Source organism: Megascapheus bottae, chromosome 9, assembly GCF_031878675.1.
Source record: "Megascapheus bottae isolate mThoBot1 chromosome 9, mThoBot2.hap1, whole genome shotgun sequence".
NCBI classification, from domain to species: domain Eukaryota; kingdom Metazoa; phylum Chordata; class Mammalia; order Rodentia; family Geomyidae; genus Megascapheus; species Megascapheus bottae.
In genome coordinates this window covers 16612361-16634391 of record NC_143517.1, presented here as the reverse complement: position 1 = coordinate 16634391, position 22031 = coordinate 16612361, and the positions used below count along the sequence as shown (strand labels likewise).

The window sequence follows — 22031 nt, the reverse complement described above, 5'->3', positions numbered from 1 at the left end:
ATAAGCAGAGAATGTGAGCCTATAAAATATGCTTATATACACAGAGCAATATAGCCATATAAATGTCAAGCTATTTTTTAACTATTATTAATATTTGGAAATCAGTTGTAAAACTCACCTCCCCTCCATTAACAAAATCCAGAACAAAATAAAGCTTTTCAGTTGTTTGGAAAGAATAATGCAATCCAACCAAAAATGGATGTTTCACATTTTTCAAGAGCACGTTACGTTCTGCCATAATATGCTTTTGCTAAAAAATAATGGGAAAAGATCAACTTGTATTATACACCAGAAAACAATTCTGTTAGTTAAAAAGGGGGGTCAGTAGAAGCAATAACTATTTAATATTACCTCTTTTCTATTGAGAACTATCTTTTTCTGTAATACTTTGACAGCATAAAATTTTCCATCCAGTTTCCGTTTTGCAAGAAGAACCTGTAATAAAAATTGGGTAAATAATTACAAATTTCAATGCTTTTATAAGGATAATTCCCTTGTCAATAACTTTTTTTGTGGTAGTACAAGAGTATGAACTCAGGGCCTGTACCTGCTAAGCTGGTACTTTGGTACTTGAGCCATACTGCAGCCCCAGTATTTTTTTTTTTTTTTGTGTGTGTGTGTGTGTGTGTGTGTGTGTGTGTGTGTATGTACCACTTTAATTTGAACAAGTTTCACCCTTCTGTACAACCAATTGTGAGTAATTTTATTTTGAAAAAAGGTCAATGGTGATCCTAAATCAGTATTTCCTTTTTGACTTTAAGCATATTAAGTTTTTTAAGAAAGAAATTCTCATGGATTTAAAGATACAAATTATTTAAATGAAAATGTATAGTGAAGATTTTAAAACTATAAAAATATTTTCATTTATTTGCAATATTAACTGAAATAAAAGACAGAATCTCTTATGCATATTTTTTATATTTATTGTAATTAATAAAAGGGTTACATGATATTTGCCAGATAGAAGGTGCATTAATTCACATATATTGATACCCTTTCACATGTCTTGGTCCCCATTACCCTCCCCTCCACCCCCCCCAGTCTTGGTTTTTCCCCCTTCCCTATCTAATTTCAAATAACCAAATACAAATAAATCCAATATATCAGATAACAAAGTGAGATACTGTAACAATATGAGATAACCAAGGGACAGCAAAAGAGATGAGAGATAACATGGTACATTAAGGACAACAATCATTCATTATATGGCTTTTGTTTCAATATCCTGGAGGTCTTTTCAATTAGCTTCATACTATATGGCCTTATGTAACAAGGTTTTGCTCTATTGCAGATCTCTGCTAGTAGAGCCCAAGGTTTCTACTGATTATGACAAATGAGGGAAACCACTGAGCCTAAGTTCCTTTGAGTCTGGCTTATTTCACTTAATATGATTTTTTCTAAGACTTTCCATTTCCTAACAAATGGGGCGATGTCGCATATTTTGAAATAATAAATTAGTTGAAGTTCTTTATAATTAAGACACTAAGTGTATGCCTTTTAAGTTATTTGATTAAAGATTGGTATCATGTACCTGGACTTGTATTTTATTATTTCCAAAGAAATGCACAGCCCAAATTTTTAAACTGTAAAAAAAAAGCAAGTCCATAGAAGACCTAGATGTTCTTTTTGGAAGGCTGAGCTCTATTCCATTCCTTTTTGTAACTCTACTTTTTCTTAGGTATTCTGATACAGCAAAAAAGGACATCGATTTAAATAACCAGGTATTATATTTTTGTAACTCAATATATTAATAATAAGACTTTTACTACATAATTCACACTGCTTGAAAACTTTGGTGTATATATGTGAACAAGGAGGCCCAGAGAATGCCTTTGTAAAATACTAGGTAATTAACTTCATGCTATAAAATAAAGGAAATTTTGTGTGCATGCATGTATGTTCTTGTGTGTGTGTGTGCACCAGTCCTGAGGATTTTTTTGCTCACAGTTAGTATTCTATCATTTGAGCTACTTCCAATTGTTCTGAGAATGGAGTCGTATGGGCTTTCCTGCCCCAGCTGGTTTTGAACTGAGATTCCCCAGATCTCAGCCTCCTGAGTAGCTAGAATTACAAGAATGAATTCTTGGTGCCTGGTACAAGTCATTTTTTGGTGATCAAAATGTGTTTCTGTTTCATGTTTAGATTTTTCAACCAGGCTTTTAAGTCAAAAGAGTTCAGAGAAAGAAATATCATGTTGACTTTTTATAATGGGTCGAGTTGCATGCACATTTTTTTTTTTTGGTAGTGAGGCTCAGGGCTTTGTGCTCTTGCTCAGCTTCTTTTTTTTCTCCTTGTGACTGGTACTTTATTGTTTGAGCCATGCCTTTAATACGTTTTTGTTAGTTAATTGGAATCACGTGGATTTTTCTCTCTGGGCAACCTTTTAACTATACACTTCACCTTCCTGAGTAGCTACAATCATAGGTGTGAGCCATCAACACCAATGCATGCATACACTTTTTTTTCAGTTTGGGTTTGCTTTATTGTGTGTGTGTGTGTGTATGTGTAGATATATATAACATGTATATAGATAGATATCCTGTACACTGTAGTGGGTGTGAAGATAGTATTTTAATATTTGTACAAAGTTTAATTTAATTTTAATTGTTCTATGTATATAACAGCATTTCTATATAATAATAACAAAAAATGAAGCCAGTTGTGGAAGATGTGATCCTTCCAGAAGTTTTTGTAGAAACCCTAGATTGAAGAGTGAATGCAGACAAAAGCTCAGGAAGTGATGGAGCGTTAACTATGGGGGAGTTGCCTGACGAGATGGAGGAGTTGGCCAGGAGGTGGTTCATGGCACAGAGACTATGACCACCACCATCAGTAGAAATCTGCCTCTTGTTCTGGTAACCTTGGAGTGCCAACCACTGAACTCAGGGTAAGTGTCTGCAGTAACCCAGACATTATGATTTGGACCTACATGAAATAATAAGACATTGTCTAGGAAGTTAAACAATTACAAGTGTGTGGTGATGAGAGGATCAGGGACATACAAGTTGTGTGTTGGGGGGAACGGGGGAGACAGCAAGAGAACATCCCTGGCAGAAATGGCATCTGAGTTGAGAGGCAAAGGGCCAGTATAGAGAGTCTAAGAGGCCTTGCTACCTGTGTGAGGGGCAAGTGGAGAAGAGTACAAAGGCAGGGGAATTTGATAAGGGAGCCAAAAAAATAGAATGGAAGAAAGACAGCCTCTTCAACAAGTGGTGCTGGCAGAACTGGATGAGCACCTGCAGAAAACTAAAGTTTGTCATACTGCACTAGAATTAATTCCAAACGGATCAAAGACCTCGAGGTAAAAGCTGACACACTGAAAACTTTACAAGAAGGAAGAGGAGATACACTAGGCCTCTTTGGCACAGGTCGAAACTTTCTTAATAAACACCAAGAATCACAACAAGTCAGAGAAAGGCTGGATAAGTGGGACTGCATTAAACTGCAGAGCTTTTGTATGGCAAAGGACATAGCTAGTAAATTAATTAGGAGGCCTACAGAATGGGAGAAAATCTTCACCAATCACACAACAGATAAAGGCCTCATATCTAAAATATATCAACAGCTTAAAAAATTGAATCACCCCAAAACTAATGTCCAAAGAAACAACCATCGCATTAAAAGATGGGCCAAAGACTTAAAGAAGAAACAAAAATGGCCTATAGACACATGAAGAAATACTTGACATCTCTGGCCATAAAAGAAATGCAAATCAAAACAATTCTAAGATTCCACCTCACTCCAGTTAGAATGGCCAGGATCAAGGAAACTAGTAACAACAGATGTTGGAGGGGATGTAGCCAGTAGGGATCACTACTACACTGCTGGTGGGAGTGCAAACTTGTTCAACTATTATGGAAAGCAGTATGGCAGTTCCTCAAAAGACTAAACATAGAGCTCCCCTATAACCCAGCAATTCCACTACTAGGCATTTACCCAATTGTCCAGAAACAAGGTCAGACTAAATCCACTATCACAACGATGTTCACCGCAGCACTATTTACCATAGCAAAGATATGGAACCAACCAAGATGCCCTTCAGTTGATGAGTGGATCAACAAGATGTGGTATTTGTACACAATGGAATTCTATGCTGCTGTCAGAAAGAATGACATTGCCCCATTTGTAAGGAAATGGAAAGACTTAGAAAAAATCCTATTAAGTGAAGTAAGCCAGAGTCAAAGGAACATAGGCTCAATGGTTTCCCTCATTTGTCATAATCAGTAGAAACCTTGGGCTCTCCCAGCAGAGATTTGCAATAGAGCAAAACCTAGATACATAAGGCCATATGGTATGACGCTAAATGAAAGGACCTCTAGGATATAGAAACAAAAGCCATATAATGAGTGACTGTTGTCCTTAATATACTATGTTATCTCTCATCTCTTTTGCTATCCCTTGATTATCTCATATGGTTATAGTATCTTACTTTGTTATCTGATATATTGGATATATTTGTATTTGGTTATTTGAAATTGGATAGGGAAGGGGGAAAACAAGATGAGGGGTGGAGGTGGGGGGGAGGTTAATGGGGACCAAGACATACGAAAGGGTATCAATGTATGTGAATTAATGTACCTTCTATCTGGCAAATAAAATGTAACCCTTCTATTAATTACAATAAAAAATATATGAAAAAATAAAAATAAAAAATATCATGCAAAAAAAAAAAAAACCAAAGGCAAGGGAAGCAACCAGTAGCTCCTTGTGTATAGCTGCTCCACAGCATTAAGGGGAGAGTGACTCAAAGCCACGCATACACTTTTAAAAGAAACCTAGAGCATCTTGCCACAGAAAAAGAAAATCTGTCTTTGATATACAGTGGTGCTGTTCATCACATTTTCATTTTCAACTTCAGCATACATAGTCTGTTCTCAAAGATGCCATCCTTGACCAACACATCCAAGCACAGCTTCCACATCCCACCGCTGTACACTGTCCTCTAACACTTCACCTTATGAATGTCCATCACATCCCATTACTATTTATATTTACTGGAGGGCAAATTTCTAATCGACTATTTCTTCCCCTACGTTGTTCGGTATCACAATAGTATCTCATTAGAGCCCACAGGGGTACCTGTTGAGCATATGTGCTCTACAAATACTTGGTGAATAAATGCCCTTTTAGAATCCTAGCTTTTAATTATCCTGTTAACACTTTGATAGTTGAGACTCTTTCATGCCTTGCATACAAAAAAATTCCATGACTCATATATGTAAGCATATATTCATTCTATATATACTTAATCACTGAAGGAAAATTAAGACATTCTTACCTTGCCAAAGCTGCCTTTTCCAATAACTTTTAAAAAATCAAAGTCAGTTGGTTTAGCACTGAAATAAATTAACAATGACAAGAATCAGCCTCTCATAAGTTAGAAAGATGCAAGCTTTTTTTTTGGTGGGAGGAGGTGCTAGTACTAGGGCTAGTAGCAAGGCCTGGGTGCTGTCCCAAGACTAGGACTCTAACACTTGAACCACATCTCTACTTCTGACATTTGGTGGTAACTGAGTCTCAGGGACTTTCCTGCCTAGGCTGGCTTTGAACCAAGGTCCTCAGGTTTCAGTCTTCTGAGTCACTAGGATTATAGTATTGAATACTTCAGACATTCACTTCCAACAGATCAACATTAGAAATGAAGCCTGTATTTGCCACCTCTGGTACTATTTAACATTTCTCAAATTGTATTCCTCAAAATGTTCCCTAGGTGCTCACATAAACTGTGTGTAATAGAGGAAGCAAGATAAAGTGTAATGCCCTTTAATACACTAAATGTCCATTAGGAAATTTGAAACAAGCTGGCTAACACTAACTAGGACACACCACTGACAGATTATGAGAAGAATATCAATTACACTTGCAAAGATGCTTTTTCTCTTTCTTTTTACAGGACTTAAGATTCTTGGAAAATATAGTCAACTGATTTTCCATAAAAACACAAAAACCTAAACCAGAAAAGTAATAAGTAAAACAGTAAAATCTAATCAACATTTTGGATTAAAAAGCAACAATCCTACCCCTTTAGTAAGTTTCTACTAAAACAATAAAAAGCCAAACAGTGAGTCAGTCAGGCAAATGACAGCATTCTACTCAATGTAACTATGGTTGTATCTCATAGTTCTCCATTAAACTGATACATGTTATCTGTACATCCTCAAAAAAGAGCTTCATTAAAATTTAGTTAAAGGATTGTTTGAAATGAATTTCACCTACTGAGGATTTCCAGTTGGTCCAAGGTTAATATTCTGTGAGGTAGAGTGTAGCTGTTTGGATAGAGAGGAAAAAAATCTCTTAATGAAGTAAAACATATATAATTATACTACACACAAATATTAGCACATTTTATTTATTTATTTTTTTCTTATGCCAGTCCTGAGATTGAGCTCAGGGCCTGAGGACTGTCCTTAGACTTTCTCAAGGCTAGAGCTCTACCACCTGAGCCTTAGCACCACTTCCGGCTTTTTTCTATGTATTTGGTACCAAGGAATCGAACCCGGGTCTTTGTGCATGCTAGGCAAGCACTCTATCACACTAGGCCAAACTCCCAGACCAGATATTAGCACATTTTAAAGAAAAACTAATGTTCCAACTATACACAATCAAAAGATAATTTGTATATAACTTTCATGGGCAGTTATAAGGAAAAGCTAAGCCAGAAATAAGGCTCCAGGTTGGCAAAATTAAACAGAAAGAGATAGGTGTTGAAAGTACAATTTAAGAAGAATTACTTTTTCTATTTAGAAAACTGGTTGAATAATGGCAATTTTTTCAAATAATGTATCAAAGACAGAAAAGATAAAAGTTGAATCTGTCTTTTTCTTCACTGACAATCATCTTGGCCATCAGAGAAGGAAAATTGCTACTTTCTAGTCATCACAAAAAGAAATACATCAAATTTCTGAAGAGGTTAGCTCTGGGACTGTAATGTTCCAACTCATAAAACTATTGTTTAATCACAAGTTAGCAGAATCATAACAAAACAAAAAGATATTAAAAAGAAAAATGAGATCCAGGTACCAGAGGTTCATTTCTGTAATCCTGGTTCTTCAGGAGGCTGAGATCTCAGCACTGTGGTTTGAAACCAGCCCAGGTAAGAAAGACCCTGAGACTTTTATCTCCAATTAAGTACCCAAAGAACCAGAAGTAGAGCTGTGGCTCAAGTGGTAGAACACTAGCCTTGAGCAGAAAAGCTCAAGAACATGGCCCAGGCCCTGAGTTCATATTCCAGAACCAGCAGGGGGGAAAAAAGTGCCTTTAAGCCAGCACTTCTGATTTTCTTTTATATACTGAATACCAGTTATTACAAAGGGAGTACATTAATAAACTTAAAATTAGAATTGTTATATACTATGATTTCGATTATTATAATTTACCTTTCCCTATAGTTTTCTTTTGCATACTGGGCAAGTATTTACTACTAATCCATACTCCTAACCCCTTTGTTTATATTTTCTTTTATCATCCCTTCTATTATTCTTTCTTATTCACTTTCCACCTTGTACTTTGTTTTTGAGATGCAGTTTTACAAGAGTGTATGCTCAGACCATGGGTTTTACTCCAGCATTGTTAAAAACAAAATATAATAAAAAGCCAAATAACTGTAGTTGCTATTAACTTCAAAGCTGAGCATTTTGTCCTATATTTCAAAATAAGAGTTTTAATTCACGTATCTTTTCCTTTTTTGTCTCCTAAGTTCTTAATACACACACACACACACACACACACACACACACACACACACACACACACACGTGTGTGTATGTTGTGTATGTATTAAAGGATCAATTGTCTGGAATTTTCATAAATGCTTTCCTCATTTATTCAGGTACTGACTTTCCAAATTATCCTCATGGTTTACAATCCTTCCTCTGTCTCCTCAGAGGTTGGGATTACAAGTATGGACTAACAAGTCCAATTTTCCTCATAGCTCTAAAGGTACATACTAGAATACCTTTCTTTTCTCCCTCCCTCCTTTTCTCCTTTTTTCCTTCCTTCTCTTTCCTTCCCTTCTTCCCCTCCTCTCTCTCTTGCCCTTCCTCCTTCCCTCCCTTCTTTTTCTCTGCCAATCCTGGGACTTGAACACAGGGCCTAGGCCCTGTCCCTGAGCTTTTGTGCTCCAAGCTAGTAGTGCTCAAATACTTGTGAAATTTCTAGGAAGTGGTGGTAGAAGTAAGATAATGAAGATGATAAGGAATTAGCTAGGTATTGTGTTCTATACCTGAAGAGAAAATATAGATATTATTGGATAGTAAAAAAAGTGAGAGAGAGAAAGAGAGATAGAGACAGACAGACAGACAGACAGACAGACAGACACTTCTGGGTTTGTGGTTATTAATTAGAGGTAAGAGTCTCTCAGACTTTCCTACCTGAGCTGACTTTGAACCAGGAACTTCAGATCTCAGTCTCTTTAGTAAGCAGGATTTACAGGCACGAGCCTGGTTCTTCTAACTTTCATTTAACCTGAGTACTTTTTATTATAGCGAGTACTAATTCTAGCCAGCTATAGTAATTCTCTGAACCTATAAATAGCAACATTAGAAAGTATGCTGTATGAAGATCTCAAAGAGAAAAAAAAGAAAAGAACATGAATTCTTTGAATTTCTTAATTGAATTTTTTGATCCATGGGTGGTATATACATGGTGTTTAGTTATTCTGCAGAGTAGAAATTTATTATGGGCAAAATTACTTCATTTTGAGTAAATGTTATGTCCTAAGGTAACTCTAACTTCATTTTTGTGGACATTTTTGGGGGGAGAGGGCAGTCCTGGGGCTTGAACTCAGGGCCTGGGTACTGTTCTTGATCTTTCTCAAAGCTAGCGCTCTACTATTTGAGCCACAGCACCACTTCTGGCTTTTTTTTTTTTCTGTGTATTCGGTACCAAGGAATCAAACCTAAGGTTTCGTGCAAGCTAGGCAAGCACTCTAACCACTAGGCCACATTCCAGTTTGTACTGACATCTTTTTCTTTCTGTTAAAAATATTATTTCTTTTACTACCTTCTGAGTACTTCTCTCATCTTCATCTTCAGATGGATCTGATTGATGTTTTGGGCTGTCCATTTGAAGGAATGCTCTAACATCTGGACTGAAAAAAATAAAACTTTAATATGACTTTGAAAAGATGGCTATAGATTTTTCTCCCCTTTAAAATAAGAACAAAATGGAAACCATTATATTAGCATGTGTAGCTACACAAAATACATTACATAAAAGAGAAAAGCAAATTAATTTCTTAAAATGGGGAAATCAACAAATAGGCTATGCACAGAGGTTCATCAAAGAGGAAACCCAAATGGCAAGTAAACTAGTGATGATGTTTATTTCATGAATAATCACAGAGATACAAATTATACTGAAGAGTCAACACTTAAATGTCCTATTTAAAAGAGTTTGACATTCAAATGGAAAATACAGAAATTATAAAGTCAAGAAAATATGAAATGTCATATCGAAGAGAAAAATGTCAGTACAAATTTTGATGCTAGAAATGTCTTCTATCCTGAATAGCAGGGCAGTACATGTGTACAAAATTATACAAAGTTGGATATGTAAAAACTAAACAGTTTTACAATTCATTGTTTTAAAAATTGGTCATTTAAAATAATGGATTACATAAAGTTGAATTTTAATTCCAAGAACAACATGTTTATACTATTTCAAGTTGCAGAAACAATATTTAATATATACGATATTATGCTAGAAGTTCTAAGTAATACTTAAAATACCATGGAAGATGATAATAACCATTCATAGTATACTTGTTCCATGCCAACATCTGTCAAAGGTAGAGAAAAACTCTGGGAAGAAAACCTTATCAAAAGAGATCTGGCCTTAATGGTTTAGTTAATAATAAATTAACTAAAATGCAGCCAGAAACCAGGCACAGAGGCTCAGGCCTGTAATCCTAGCTATTCAGAAGGCTGAGATCTGAGGATCAAGTTTCGGAGCTAGCTGGGGTACAAAAGGACCTGAGACTCTTTTTTTTTTTTTTTTTTTTGCCAGTTCTGGGCTTGAGCTCAGGGCCTGAGCACTATCCTTGGATTTTCTCAAGGCTAGAGCTCTAACACTTGAGCCTCAGCACCATTTCTGGCTTTTTTCTATGTATGTGGTACCGAGGAATCGAACCCAGGTCTTCATGCATGCTAGGCAAGCACTTTAACCACTAGGCCAAACTCCCGGCCAGGACCTGAGACTCTTATCTCCAATTAATCTCTAGAAAAGGGAAGTGGGGTTTGGCTCAGGGTAGGCTGGTAGCCTTGAGCTGAAGAGCTCAGGGACAGTGCTAAGGCAGAGTTCAAGCCACATGACCACCCCCCCAAAAGAAAAAGCAGCCAGAAGTTCTACTCAGAATAACAGAATCCGTCTATGTACTATAAATTACTACAAAAATGGCAATCAAGGCCAGACGCTGATGGCTCACACCTGTAATACTAGCTACTCAGGAGGCTAAGATCTGAGGATCATGGTTCAGCCCAAGCACAAAAATCCATGAGACTCTTATCTCCAATTAACCACCAGAAAGCTAGAAATGGCGCTGTGGCTCAAGTGGCAGAGCACAATGCCCAGGCCCAGAGTTTAAGCCCCTCAACCACCAAAAACCAAAAAGGCAATCATCATTTCTAGAAAATGTAGCTCACATAGGAATGTAGTTCAGTGATAAAGCAATTGCCAAACACACACAAAGCTCTGGGTTCAATCATAAACTGCTCAAAAATGTAGTCATTCAGTGTTGTGATTCTGAAAAAGAAAACTAAAAAAAACATGTTCTCACATCATCCCTAAGGCAATTTTTATATTTATATAAAAATTAGGCAGGTGATCTGTGAAAGTAATTTAATTTTATTTCTTAGAATATGCTTCATATACACAAAATAGTATCACATCTTAATTTAAAATTACAAAGGATATTGCCAATACTCAAGCACCAAGTACCAGATTCAAAATGGTCCATAGAAAAAAGTTTAAGCTCATTAGCACAACCTCAACTTAAGTGGCTATCTGGATATTTGGGTGGGTAGAAGTCTGTGTGGGTTCAGAAAGGCAAACACTTCCCAGATTGCTCAGGAAGTAGAGACATATGCTTCAAAACTACCAACTCTGGCTTTGTATGTGTGCTGTGAAATGCTACTGCTCCAGCCATGATACTATGTTAATTTTTTTTTTTTTTTTTTGCCAGTCCTGGGCTTGAGCTCAGGTCCTGAGCACTGTCCTTGGACTTTCTCAAGGCTACCACTTGAGCCTCAGCACCACTTCTGGCTTTTTTCTATGTATGTGGTACCGAGGAATCGAACCCGGGTCTTCATGCAAGCTAGGCAAGCACTCAACCACTAGGCCAAACTCCCGGCCCTACTTAATTCTTGAATGTCCTCATTTTGCAGACTTTTGTACCCTCTGTTAACATGCACCACCTTTTAGCTTGAATACTCTCCCTACATTTCTTGGAAAATAATTATATGTCCTTTAAGTCCCATTAAACTTTGCTCGACTTTCCTCAGCAAAGTTAGCTATATTTTCTGTTATTGTCTAGCATCTATAACAAAAATTACCTGGCTTCAGTTTTTTATTTCTATGTCCTTCACTCCCACTAGATTGGGGGTCCATGCCTCTAAAAGCTATGGATGATGCTCACTGAGCTTTATATTCTCAAATGCAACAGGAGCTACTGCAGTACTTCCTGAAGGTACAAATAAGTGAGATATCATATGATAAGCAAAATGTTTAACTGTATTTGCAAATTTCTTTCAAGTTTAATCTATAAAACGAATACAAATACAAAAGGAAGAAATAATATAACCAAGATGAGCTGATGAAGAGAATGGAAAATAAAATGTAAGGGAAAACACTGCAGGAAAATGTCACAAACCCACAAAAAGGGTAAATTCCCTGTGAGGCTTATTCAATATTCTTTGACTTGTTTTCAAATGTTCCTTTAGAACACGTGAAAATTACTTACTGGTTGTAAAGCTCTGGATATCTAACTAAGTTCTGGATGAATTCATTCAGTCCTGCTCTTCTTTGTTTAATAAAATCTGTAAGAGAGATATAAACTATTAGCATTACTTCTGTCAGCCTGTGTAACTATTAAAACATTTACTTAAAAATATACAACATAAGATAGTAAATGGTAGTTAATATAGCAAATGTGATCTCCCCCCCAAAATTCTCAAACACTTCTCATTTTACATCTAAACACCTATTTGGGGGGGAAGAGGGGAGACAGAGTCTTACTATGAAGCCCCACTGTCTCCCCCCCCCCCCCGCCCCCAGTCCTAGGGCTTGAAGTTAGGGCCTGAGCACTGTCCTTAGGATTTTCCTCAAGGATAGCACTCTACCACTTGAGCCACAGCACCACTTCTGGCTTTTCTATGTATGCGGTATGGAGCCTGGAGCATAGTCCTTGGGTTTTCTCAAGGCCTGAGCTCTACAGCACCATTTCTGACTTTTTCTATGTATATGGTACCAAGGAATCGAACCCAGGTCTTCGTGTATTCTAGGCAAACACTCTATCACTAGGCCAAACTCCCAGCCCTGCCCAGCAGTTTTATTTTGCTTAATGTCTTTATGCTAGTTCAAAAAATAATTTTGTGTCACTCAGTCTTAACATTTCAGATATCTCTGGTTGTCTTCTCTGTATGTGTACTTTGCTTTGGAAATTATTACAGTTATTTCATGAAAAGAGTTCTTGGGATTGAAAGCATGGTTCAATTGGTAGAGTACTAGTCAATGATCAAAAGTGTGAGGTATTGACTCTCAGTCCTGGTTCATAGCTTCTTTTCTTCCATTTTTTGCCAGTCCTGGGGTCTTAAACTCAGGGCCTGGGCACTGTCCTTGAGCATTCTTAAAGCTAGCACTCTCCCACTTGAGCCACGGCACCACTTTCAGCTTTTCCTGTGTATGTGGTACCAAGGAATTGAAACCAGGGCTTTATGCATGCTAAGCAAGCACTCTATCACTAATCCATACTCTTGGCCCCATATAACTTTTTTTCTTTGTTTATTTTTTTGTTGGCCTTATTGAGGATTGAACTCAAGGTCTCATACTTGTGAGGCAAACACTCCATATCACTTTAGCTATACCTGCAGTGCTTTTGCTTTTCCTTTTTTTACTACCTGTATGTAAATCTTGGGTAGATTAATGAATCAGACTGTGCTTCTGTTTCTTTAAAATTCCTGGCTAAATCAGATAAGGATTGTCAAGTTTAAAGACAGTTTTTATAAAATATTCTAAACTATTATACAATAAATATGCTAACTACTTCAAACTTCAGCTTTCACTCAATAGCTGATATATAAAGTTATTGCTTACCTGGGTCAAAATTATCACCAAATATTCTCTTGGCAGGAATCTTCAAGGCCATAGCAGGAAATTGTTTCTTTAACTGCAAAAATTTTTAAATAACAGCATTACATATATTAATTATTATAGATTTTCTAGTTATATGTTAAGTAAAACTAATTTTTAAAGAAAAGTCATCCTAAGATATACTTTTAAACATATCACTCACTGTATATTATTAAATTATACCAATACAATATTAATTGTACACATACAAATATACCAATTGGACCAATACAATTATACCAATACAAAATTAAATTATATTATAAACTATCCCCAAAAACTTAGCAGTAGCTGTAAAGCATTAGATAAGTTCCATCTCTGTGCCTCAATTTTCCTTTCTGTAAAATGACAATGACTTGAGCATTCTGGGTTTTTTAAATTTGTTTTTGCCAGTCCTAGGGCTTGAACTCAGGGCCTGGGCACTGCTCTTGGGACATGTTTTGCTCAAGGCTAGCACTCTGCCACTTGAGCCACGACACCATTTCCGGCTTTTTCTGTGTATATAGTACCAAGGAATTGAACCTGGGGTTTCATGCATGCTAGGCAAGCACAATCTGTTATCCAGATTTTCTAGAATTTGTACTAATTTCACATAAGGACAATAAATGTTACTTCAAAATTACAAAAATTTTAAAAAATTAATAGTTGTAAGTCATTTGAACATTATTTGGATATTTTTGATGAATCTTTCACCTTTTTGCCTCCTCCCCCTGCATCTCTCTCTCTCTCATCTCTCTTTCTCTCTCTCTCTCTCTCTCTCTCACACACACACACACACACACACACACACTCAACTTTTTGGGGGACTTTAATGTTTTCTTTTCAAAGAAATCTTGTAGAGTATTACTTACGGTGTTGTAAAGTTTGTCAAACTCTGCATATCTCCTGAAGACAAACCATTCACTCCTGCCTACAGAGACCAGAACTTTATAAACCTATAGAAATAAAAGCAGAATAACATAATGAACTGAAACGTATGATCCTATCAAAAGATGGTAATTTTTAAGTGTTATTAAATTTCTCTCTTATCTTTGGAGAATAACACAACAAACATGCATGGGCTCGTTATTTAGATCTATTAACTTCTAATACCATCTCTTTCTTGAGATATTTTCCCAATAATTAAACATTATAGATTCAATTGACAGCATTTTCTCTTTTCTTTTCTTCCCCAGCATTTGCCTTGTGATTATATTTTTTAGGTGAAATCTGGTACAATATAATCATTTAACTACTAGCTATCATCTTCCAGGTCATTTTTCACTCCCAGTGAGAGTACTGAGACTTGAATTCATGGCTTCACAGTCTCCTTTGGCTTTCTTACTCATTGCTGGCTGTCTACCACTTAAATCACAGAGCCACTTCTGGCTTTTTGTTAGTTAACTGGAGATGAGAGTGTCTTATATCTGTCTCACTGGCCAAACTCCTGGCCAAAGTACATTACTTCCTGAACACTCAATACAAATCTTTTTTTCCCCCACTGGCTCTTGCGCTCGCGCTCGCGCTCGCGCTCGCTCTCGCTCTCTCCCTCTCCCTCTCTATATATAGATAAAATTTTTATTTATTTATTTATTTATTTATTTTTGCCAGTCCTGGGCTTGAGCTCAGGGCCTGAGCACTGTCCTTGGATTTTTCCCAAGGCTAGAACTCTACCAGTTGAGCCTCAGCACCGCTTCCGGCTTTTTTCCCCCCCTATGTATGTGGTACCAAGGAATCGAACCCAGGTCTTCATGCATGCTAAGCAAGCACTCTACCACTAGGCCAAACTCCCAGCCCCCTAAGTCATATTTTTTATACAGTATTATTTGTAACAAAATTACAATGAGAGAATTAACTCTCATTATTCATTGCATAGGTAATCTCAGAATATAATTCAACACATACTAAATTATGTGGAAAGAATTTGAGGCCCCAAAGATTTTGTATCATTTTTAAATGGTATAAAGTAACAAGACCCAGGTAACACACAGAGCTTACATTATTAATCTTATGTTTTACAATGGTGACTAGAGAGAGACATGGATTAGTTTTGAGATTGTAATATAATTGTGCACAGACAACTTAAAAAAAAGAAACCAGGTTTATCTCAGGAGATAGACACATCCATGGGTATTAATTACCCTTTCCCATGAAAGATAATCTCCACTCACAACTTCATATTAGATACTAAGAGGAAAATATTGCTCTGATATTATATGTGATTATATTATATGACTTATGTAATACTGTTTAAAGTCACACTGATGATGAGGCAAAAATCACTGGCATTAGTCATATGTACAATGGATGCATCACTCATATAGAGAGAACAAAACAACTTGGACACAAGCATGGAATCCAGGAATCAAGCTAACTGAAGAAGGAAAAAGCTCTTACAGGTAAAATATCAGAACTGATTTAAAATAAACATTCCCCAAACACACAGAGTACAGCAGGAAAAGAGGAAGATCCACTGAAAGGGCCAGTGAATGAAACAGTTTATTATAGAGTCATCGAAACAGACTTGGAAGCAGCACTCTTATAAAAGGACCCCAAAAAAATGCTTATAAGTTATGTTATAAACAACAATAGAAATTATAACAGAATGTGTATAGTATAATATAAATGTTTGTGAATATAAGCTTTTTTAAGTTCTTTGTGTTAGCTTTCTGGTGTGGAGAACGGTCCCTTGAAGGGTTAAGTGGCCAAGACTAAAACCAAGTCCAAGTTCCAGGACAGGGCTCTGAAGCAAATATGTTTACAGGAATAAGTCTTGCAAAGTTAGTAACACTGTGATTATAAGTAGGTGCTTATTAAATAACTTCTAGGAAAACATTAAAGATATAAAAGAAAAAACACTTCAAATTTTTTAAATATTCAGGAAGAAAAGCAGGATTTCTCAGATAGTTATGATAGTTTTTACTACATGAAATTATCTTTCTTTTTTCAGTATTACCTCAGGGCCTGTCTAACTCCACAAGATTCTAAATTTTTTAACAGCTGGAGATATGTCACTTTTGCTACTCACTTAATTCCCAAAAGGGCCTATAATAGTATCTAGAATAATATAGACACTTACTGATAATTTAATCACATGAATAAATCAAAGCATAATGTACTATAATGGTTTATACTAGTATGTACATGTTAGAATACTATGCATGAATCTATGAGAACTATATGAATGGCCTATGAGAAAAGACATACAAAAATACTTGCTAACTGGGCTGGGAGTTTGGCCTAGTGGTAGAGTGCTTGCCTAGCATGCACGAAGACCCGGGTTCGATTCCTCAGTACCATATACATAGAAAAAAGCCAGAAGTGGTGCTATGGCTCAAGTGGTAGAGGTTTAGCCTTGAGAAAGCCCAAGAACACTGCTCAGGCCTTTAGCCCAAGCCCAGGACTGGCAAAAAAAATTGCTAACATAATACCAATTTTTGTTCATAAGTATAATAAGGCATCTGGGCTTGTTGAAATTGGATAGTTTGTGTTAAGTGAGGTAAGGTCTAACTGCTGAATGGATCCAAGGTTCTTAAGAACTGAGAACCACACTATACTGACCAATAACTAAGGTAGTACTATTGTCATCTGACAGTAATTAAATAAATACACATTAAGCATCTACTCTGTTTTAAGAGCTAGAAAAGTAATAATAAAGGATGTCCTTGCTTCTATCAAGGATTCTTCATTCTAGCAGACAATGTACACACAAATAAACATAAGCCATGGCAGGTGGTAATAATGGCTATTAAATTTAGTAAGTCAAGCAAGACAGAGAGTGAAAGAGGTCAAGTGGGTGTAAAGGCGCTAATTTACATTGAAAGTGTCAGAAAAAAGTTTCTTTCATGAGGCAACACTTGGGATTATTTGAAGGAAGTAAATGAACAATGTGATTTGGACAGGGTTTCTGGGAACTCAGGGCCTAGTATGAGAACAGCTGGGTAAGAATGTTGCTAAAGGTAGACCTGACCCTTTCATAGAAGATATGGAAATACCTCTACCCTGAAAAAGTAAGGAACACCTGAGATAATCTGCCCCCATTTGCAATGTATAAACTTCTGTCAAGCATGGCACACTGTGAAGTCCCTCCTTAAAGGAGAGAATGGCCCAAAGTTTAAAAAAAAATGAGGAGGAAGGAAACCAGTCGAAACTATTTTATCCAAGGTATATATAACTCTTTTTGTAGCCTTCAATGTGATACTGCTAAAAATAAAAATATGTTTGTACAAATGTGTAACAAACACATGCTGTCTTAAAATATCTTCACAACCTAGAGGCTGGAGACGTAAATGAGCAGTAACACCCTCTAATCTCTGTTCTAGGTATTAGTGAATGATATGAGAGCTGTGTTTGTTTAGGAAAACAGAACAGAGGGCCAAGGGACTATATTGGCAATTCCCCATTGGAACTTTGGGAGTATGATTTGGAGGAATCTAGCCCCTACCAACACATAGTTAAGCAGAGTACAATGGTCAATGTGTTTATTTGGGGGGGTTTTCCTCCAAAGGGTTTAATTCTTCAGCTTCCCCCAAGTCCCAAGAAACAAAGACTCTAAGCCACTTGTCATGTGACTCAACTGGGCAAACATCAGGTGACCTCCCTCATTAGAGAGAATGACTCATTAGGGTGGTCTACTAAGCCAAGAGAACAAGAAAGCATATACCAGAAGTTCAGGGTGCTCCTTAGCTATGGAGAATAGCATAAAATATTATACAGGCCAACAAAAAGGATTTCCAACTCAGTCCACCAATTACAGATACCATAATAGATACTGGTAAAGTGCCACATGGCTTGTCCATGTAAACCATAGTTGGCCAAGCACTTTAAAATTGGATTCATAAAGAGCTAGAGGAATGACAAGAATATAAATATCTTCAGTAGCTTATCTTGAGAACTGTTATCTACTCCACACCTCTTGGGGCTGGGAGTTTGGCCCAGTAGTAGAGTGCTTGCCTAGCATGCACGAAGAGCCAGGTTTGTTACCGCGGTACCACATACACACAAAAAAAAAACCAGAGTGTGCTGTGGTTCAAGTGGTAGAGCGCTAGGCCTTAAGAAAGCCCAAGGACAGTGCTCAAGTCCTGAGTTCAAATCCCAGGACTAGAAAAAAAAAAAAAAACGAAGAAGAAAGAAAAGAAAGGGGACACCTCTCCTCAAATAAACCAACTTGCCAACCTCAGGGCAGAGAAAGTGTTCAAATAAGGCAACAATAACATAGTTAACACAGCCAGGAAATTTTTAACTAAATCACACTAAGTGCTAAACAGGATTAAATTACATGATTTTCTTCATATATTCAGTATGGGAGTGATAGGATATATTTACAAGGGAGACCAAGTGCGTTGTAAACAAGTAGCCTTTTTTTTCCCCAGAAGGATGGCAGGAAATCTCCATACATACAAATTAGACTAATAAAGCATTTTCCAATAATGATCATCAATAATACTGACTTGGCAAATATTCATCATGCATACTCTTCTGTTCTTTCCCCCCTCCCAGTACTGGAAATTGAACGCACAAAGAAGTTCACTACATTTTGAGTTAATCTCTCATTGTGTTTACTCTTTATAAAGTCCCATAATAGGGATTGCCTAGCTAATATGAAAGCCAGAGTTCAAACCCAAATACCACCAGAATAAATAAAAAATACAAAATTAGAAAGTCTTTACATTTAAGATTACAAAGAGAAAAAAAAGATTACAAAGAGAGAAAAGTGGTATTTTTTAGCTGAGATACAAAATAATGAATGTCATAAGGAAAGATATGAATAGATATTTCAAAACAGCATGAAGTAGGTGTAGGAGTCTACAACCACTGACAATGACACAAAACCTCCAGTGTCTATATTAGCAGGTATATATACAGGTACATTTTTTTTGGCTAAGAGAGTTTATGAGATAATTTCTTAATGCCCTCCCAGGAAATAGGTAAAGTGGCAAAATAAAAAAATCAGCAGTAAAAAGGCTAATTCGTTTGTTTTAAAACCAGGAAAGATTTTGTGAAGGCAGGTCATTCAAAAGAAATACATGAGAGAAGGGGTGACATTCTAGGTGAGACAAGAACAAAAAGGTAGAGGGGGAAATATTCTCTAGAATCAATTTTCCCAAATGCTTCACGTTACATACTTACAGTAAACCTCTTCTTTTTCTCTCTGTGTTCATCAGAGCTGGGAATGCTTACACTTGGGCAGCTTTCCTTGTGGTCCATGGTATAATCTCTTTGCATGAATTAATCAAAAGGACACCAAAAAATGTATCCAAAGAAATAATCAGCAGAGGATGAGCAAAATTAACTAATCCAAAATACGAAACCTCTCGAGGTAATGTTCAAAATCCATCATGCAACCTTAACCAACAGAAAAAAAAAGGATTAGCAAAACAATTTTAAAATACTATCATTCCTCATACATAGGTTCCATTTTGTGTTTCTTCTAGCAAATATTTACTTTCACTTACTGTACCTTAGATTAGAAATTTATTATTTGATATATAGCCCTTTCACTAAGCAATAATCCTTTCCACCTTCCTTACTGCTCAATAGATTCTGCAAAATTACCTGCTGAGGTTCTTTTGCTTGTTGGTGTAGGCCCTGGGGCTTGAAACTCAGGGCCAGGGCACTGTCTCTAAGCTTTTTATGTTAAAAAAATTTTTTAATTGGAAATAAAGAGACTTTACTAGGCTGGTTTCAAACCACAATCCTCAGACCTCAGCTCCGTGAGTAGCTAGAATTAAAGTGTGAGTGAGCCACTGGTGCCAGTCTTATACTGCAGGTCTTACGTGCTAGAAGTTATATCACACTTAAAGGATCTCTAATGGGATGACCAGAGCCTGTCTCCTCTCACAGTAGTCTACTGCTTAAGTATTAGACCAGGTGGAACCCATTATTTTTCAAAGCAGATTAGCTTTGTCTGGGAACTCGGAAGCCACTTTAGCTCATCCTTCTCTACCTGCAGCAGATACAAGAAGGGGAAGGCTATGAACCACACCATGCACATTTTCCTCTTGTTAAGACGGGACTTAGGACTATAGGTTCTAGTAGTACTTTACTATTTATGAGCTGAAATGTCTGCAATACTATGCTGTAGCCCACAGAAACAGAACTCTAGAACATCAGACCTAAGGTCTTCCTTTCTGAAGATATAAAAAGAGATCACACTGAGTGTCCTTCATTAAGAATGAAGAAAAGTCAGGCGCCAGTGGCTCACACCTGTGATACTAGCTACTTAGGAGGCTCAGATTAAAGCCAGCCCTGTCAATACTTTTGGAGATTCTTATCTCCAATTAATCACAGAAAAAGCCAGAAATGGTGCTGTAGCTCAACGGGTACAGTGCTAGCTTTTAGTAAAAGAAGCTTGGAGACAGTACCCAGGATCAGTATTCAAGGCCCAGGACTGGCAAAACAAGAAAAAAGAAAAGAATGTGTCTGGGAATGTAGCTTAGTGATAAGAGTGCTTGCCCAGCATGTATGAAGCCCTGGGTTCAATTCCTCAGTATCACATACATAGAAAAAGGCAGAAGTGGCATTGTGGCTTAAGTAGTAGGTAGAGTGCTAGCCTTGAGCAAAAACGTTCAGGGATAGTGCCCAGGCCTTAAGTTCAAGCCTCAGGACTGGCAAAAAAAAAAAAAAAAAAAAAAAAAAAAAGAAAGAAAAAGAAAAAAAAATGAAGGAAGAAGAAAGAGTTGAATAAGCTGATAAGCTGTTCCATACAAGGTTTCCAGGGAGGACACCTAAAAGTATAGAGCATATAGAAACCTGGGCCACAGGTTGTGGTCTGGCATTGTGCTAGACATTCCCTATTTGTTCTTCCAGATCTAACTGCCAATCTTTCTCTGCCTTGGAAAGTCCCACAATCCTAAACTACATATCATGGCCTTCTACCTCCTGCCCCTTGTCTTCTAGTTAGATTCAGCCAATGTAAGGTAATAGTATATCAGAGGGTAGGAGAAATGTGACATGAAGGTTAGATCCCTCCCAATCCCTTCCTGATGGCAAAGGCTTTTGCAATCCCATCCCAGCCGGTAAAAACCTGGGCACATCTGCTATTCTAGTCGAAGCAAAAAACAAAAAGTCTGGGATCATGACAAGTGATAGAATGACTGCTTAGGACGTGTGAGGCCCAGAGTTTAAAACTCAGTACTGCAAAGATGAAAAAAGAAAGGAAAGGGGCCAGGAGTTTGGCCTAGTGGTTGAGTGCTTGCCTAGCATGCACGAAGACCCGGGTTCGATTCCTCGGTACCACATACATAGAAAAAAAAGCCAGAAGTGGTGCTGACGCTCAAGTGGTAGAGCTCTACCCTTGAGAAAGTTCAAGGACAGTGCTCAGGCCCTGAGCTCAAGGTCAGGACTGGCAAAAAAAAAAAAAAGAAAAAGAAAAAAGAAAGGAAAGGAAAGGAAAGAAAAAAATATGAGCCATATATATATATATGTATATATATATGTATATATATATATAAAATGCACCTTCTATCTGGCAAATATCATGTAACCCTTCTATTAATTACAATAAAAAATATATGAAAAAAATATGGCCAAAATAGAGACTCCCAATTTGAACACTTGTTTGTTAAACTTGTCATTTAAAATATGATGTAAAAATAAAAAAAAAAATATGAGCCAGGCATGGTGGCTCACGCCTGTAATCCTAGCTACTCAGGAGGCTAAGATCTAAGGATTGCAGTTCAAAGCCAGCCCAGGTACTAAAGACTATG

General features: G+C 37.0%; 1 protein-coding gene across 3 annotated transcripts in view; it reads right to left on the bottom strand.

Annotated features, from left to right (window-relative positions):
- Sgk3 (serum/glucocorticoid regulated kinase family member 3) overlaps window positions 1-22031 on the bottom strand; it is a 97223-nt gene that overhangs the window by 20091 nt on the left and 55101 nt on the right. For all 3 annotated transcript variants that reach the window (XM_090338904.1, XM_090338905.1, XM_090338906.1), the window contains exons 2-10: window positions 19453-19668; window positions 14196-14279; window positions 13309-13381; window positions 11957-12032; window positions 9001-9088; window positions 6217-6266; window positions 5279-5336; window positions 352-435; window positions 119-250 (exon numbers count right to left, since the gene is read on the bottom strand). In XM_090338904.1, the coding sequence (XP_090195030.1) occupies window positions 119-250; window positions 352-435; window positions 5279-5336; window positions 6217-6266; window positions 9001-9088; window positions 11957-12032; window positions 13309-13381; window positions 14196-14279; window positions 19453-19548 (741 nt within the window). In that variant the 5' untranslated portion in view covers window positions 19549-19668. The remainder of the gene's footprint in view (window positions 1-118; window positions 251-351; window positions 436-5278; window positions 5337-6216; window positions 6267-9000; window positions 9089-11956; window positions 12033-13308; window positions 13382-14195; window positions 14280-19452; window positions 19669-22031) is intronic.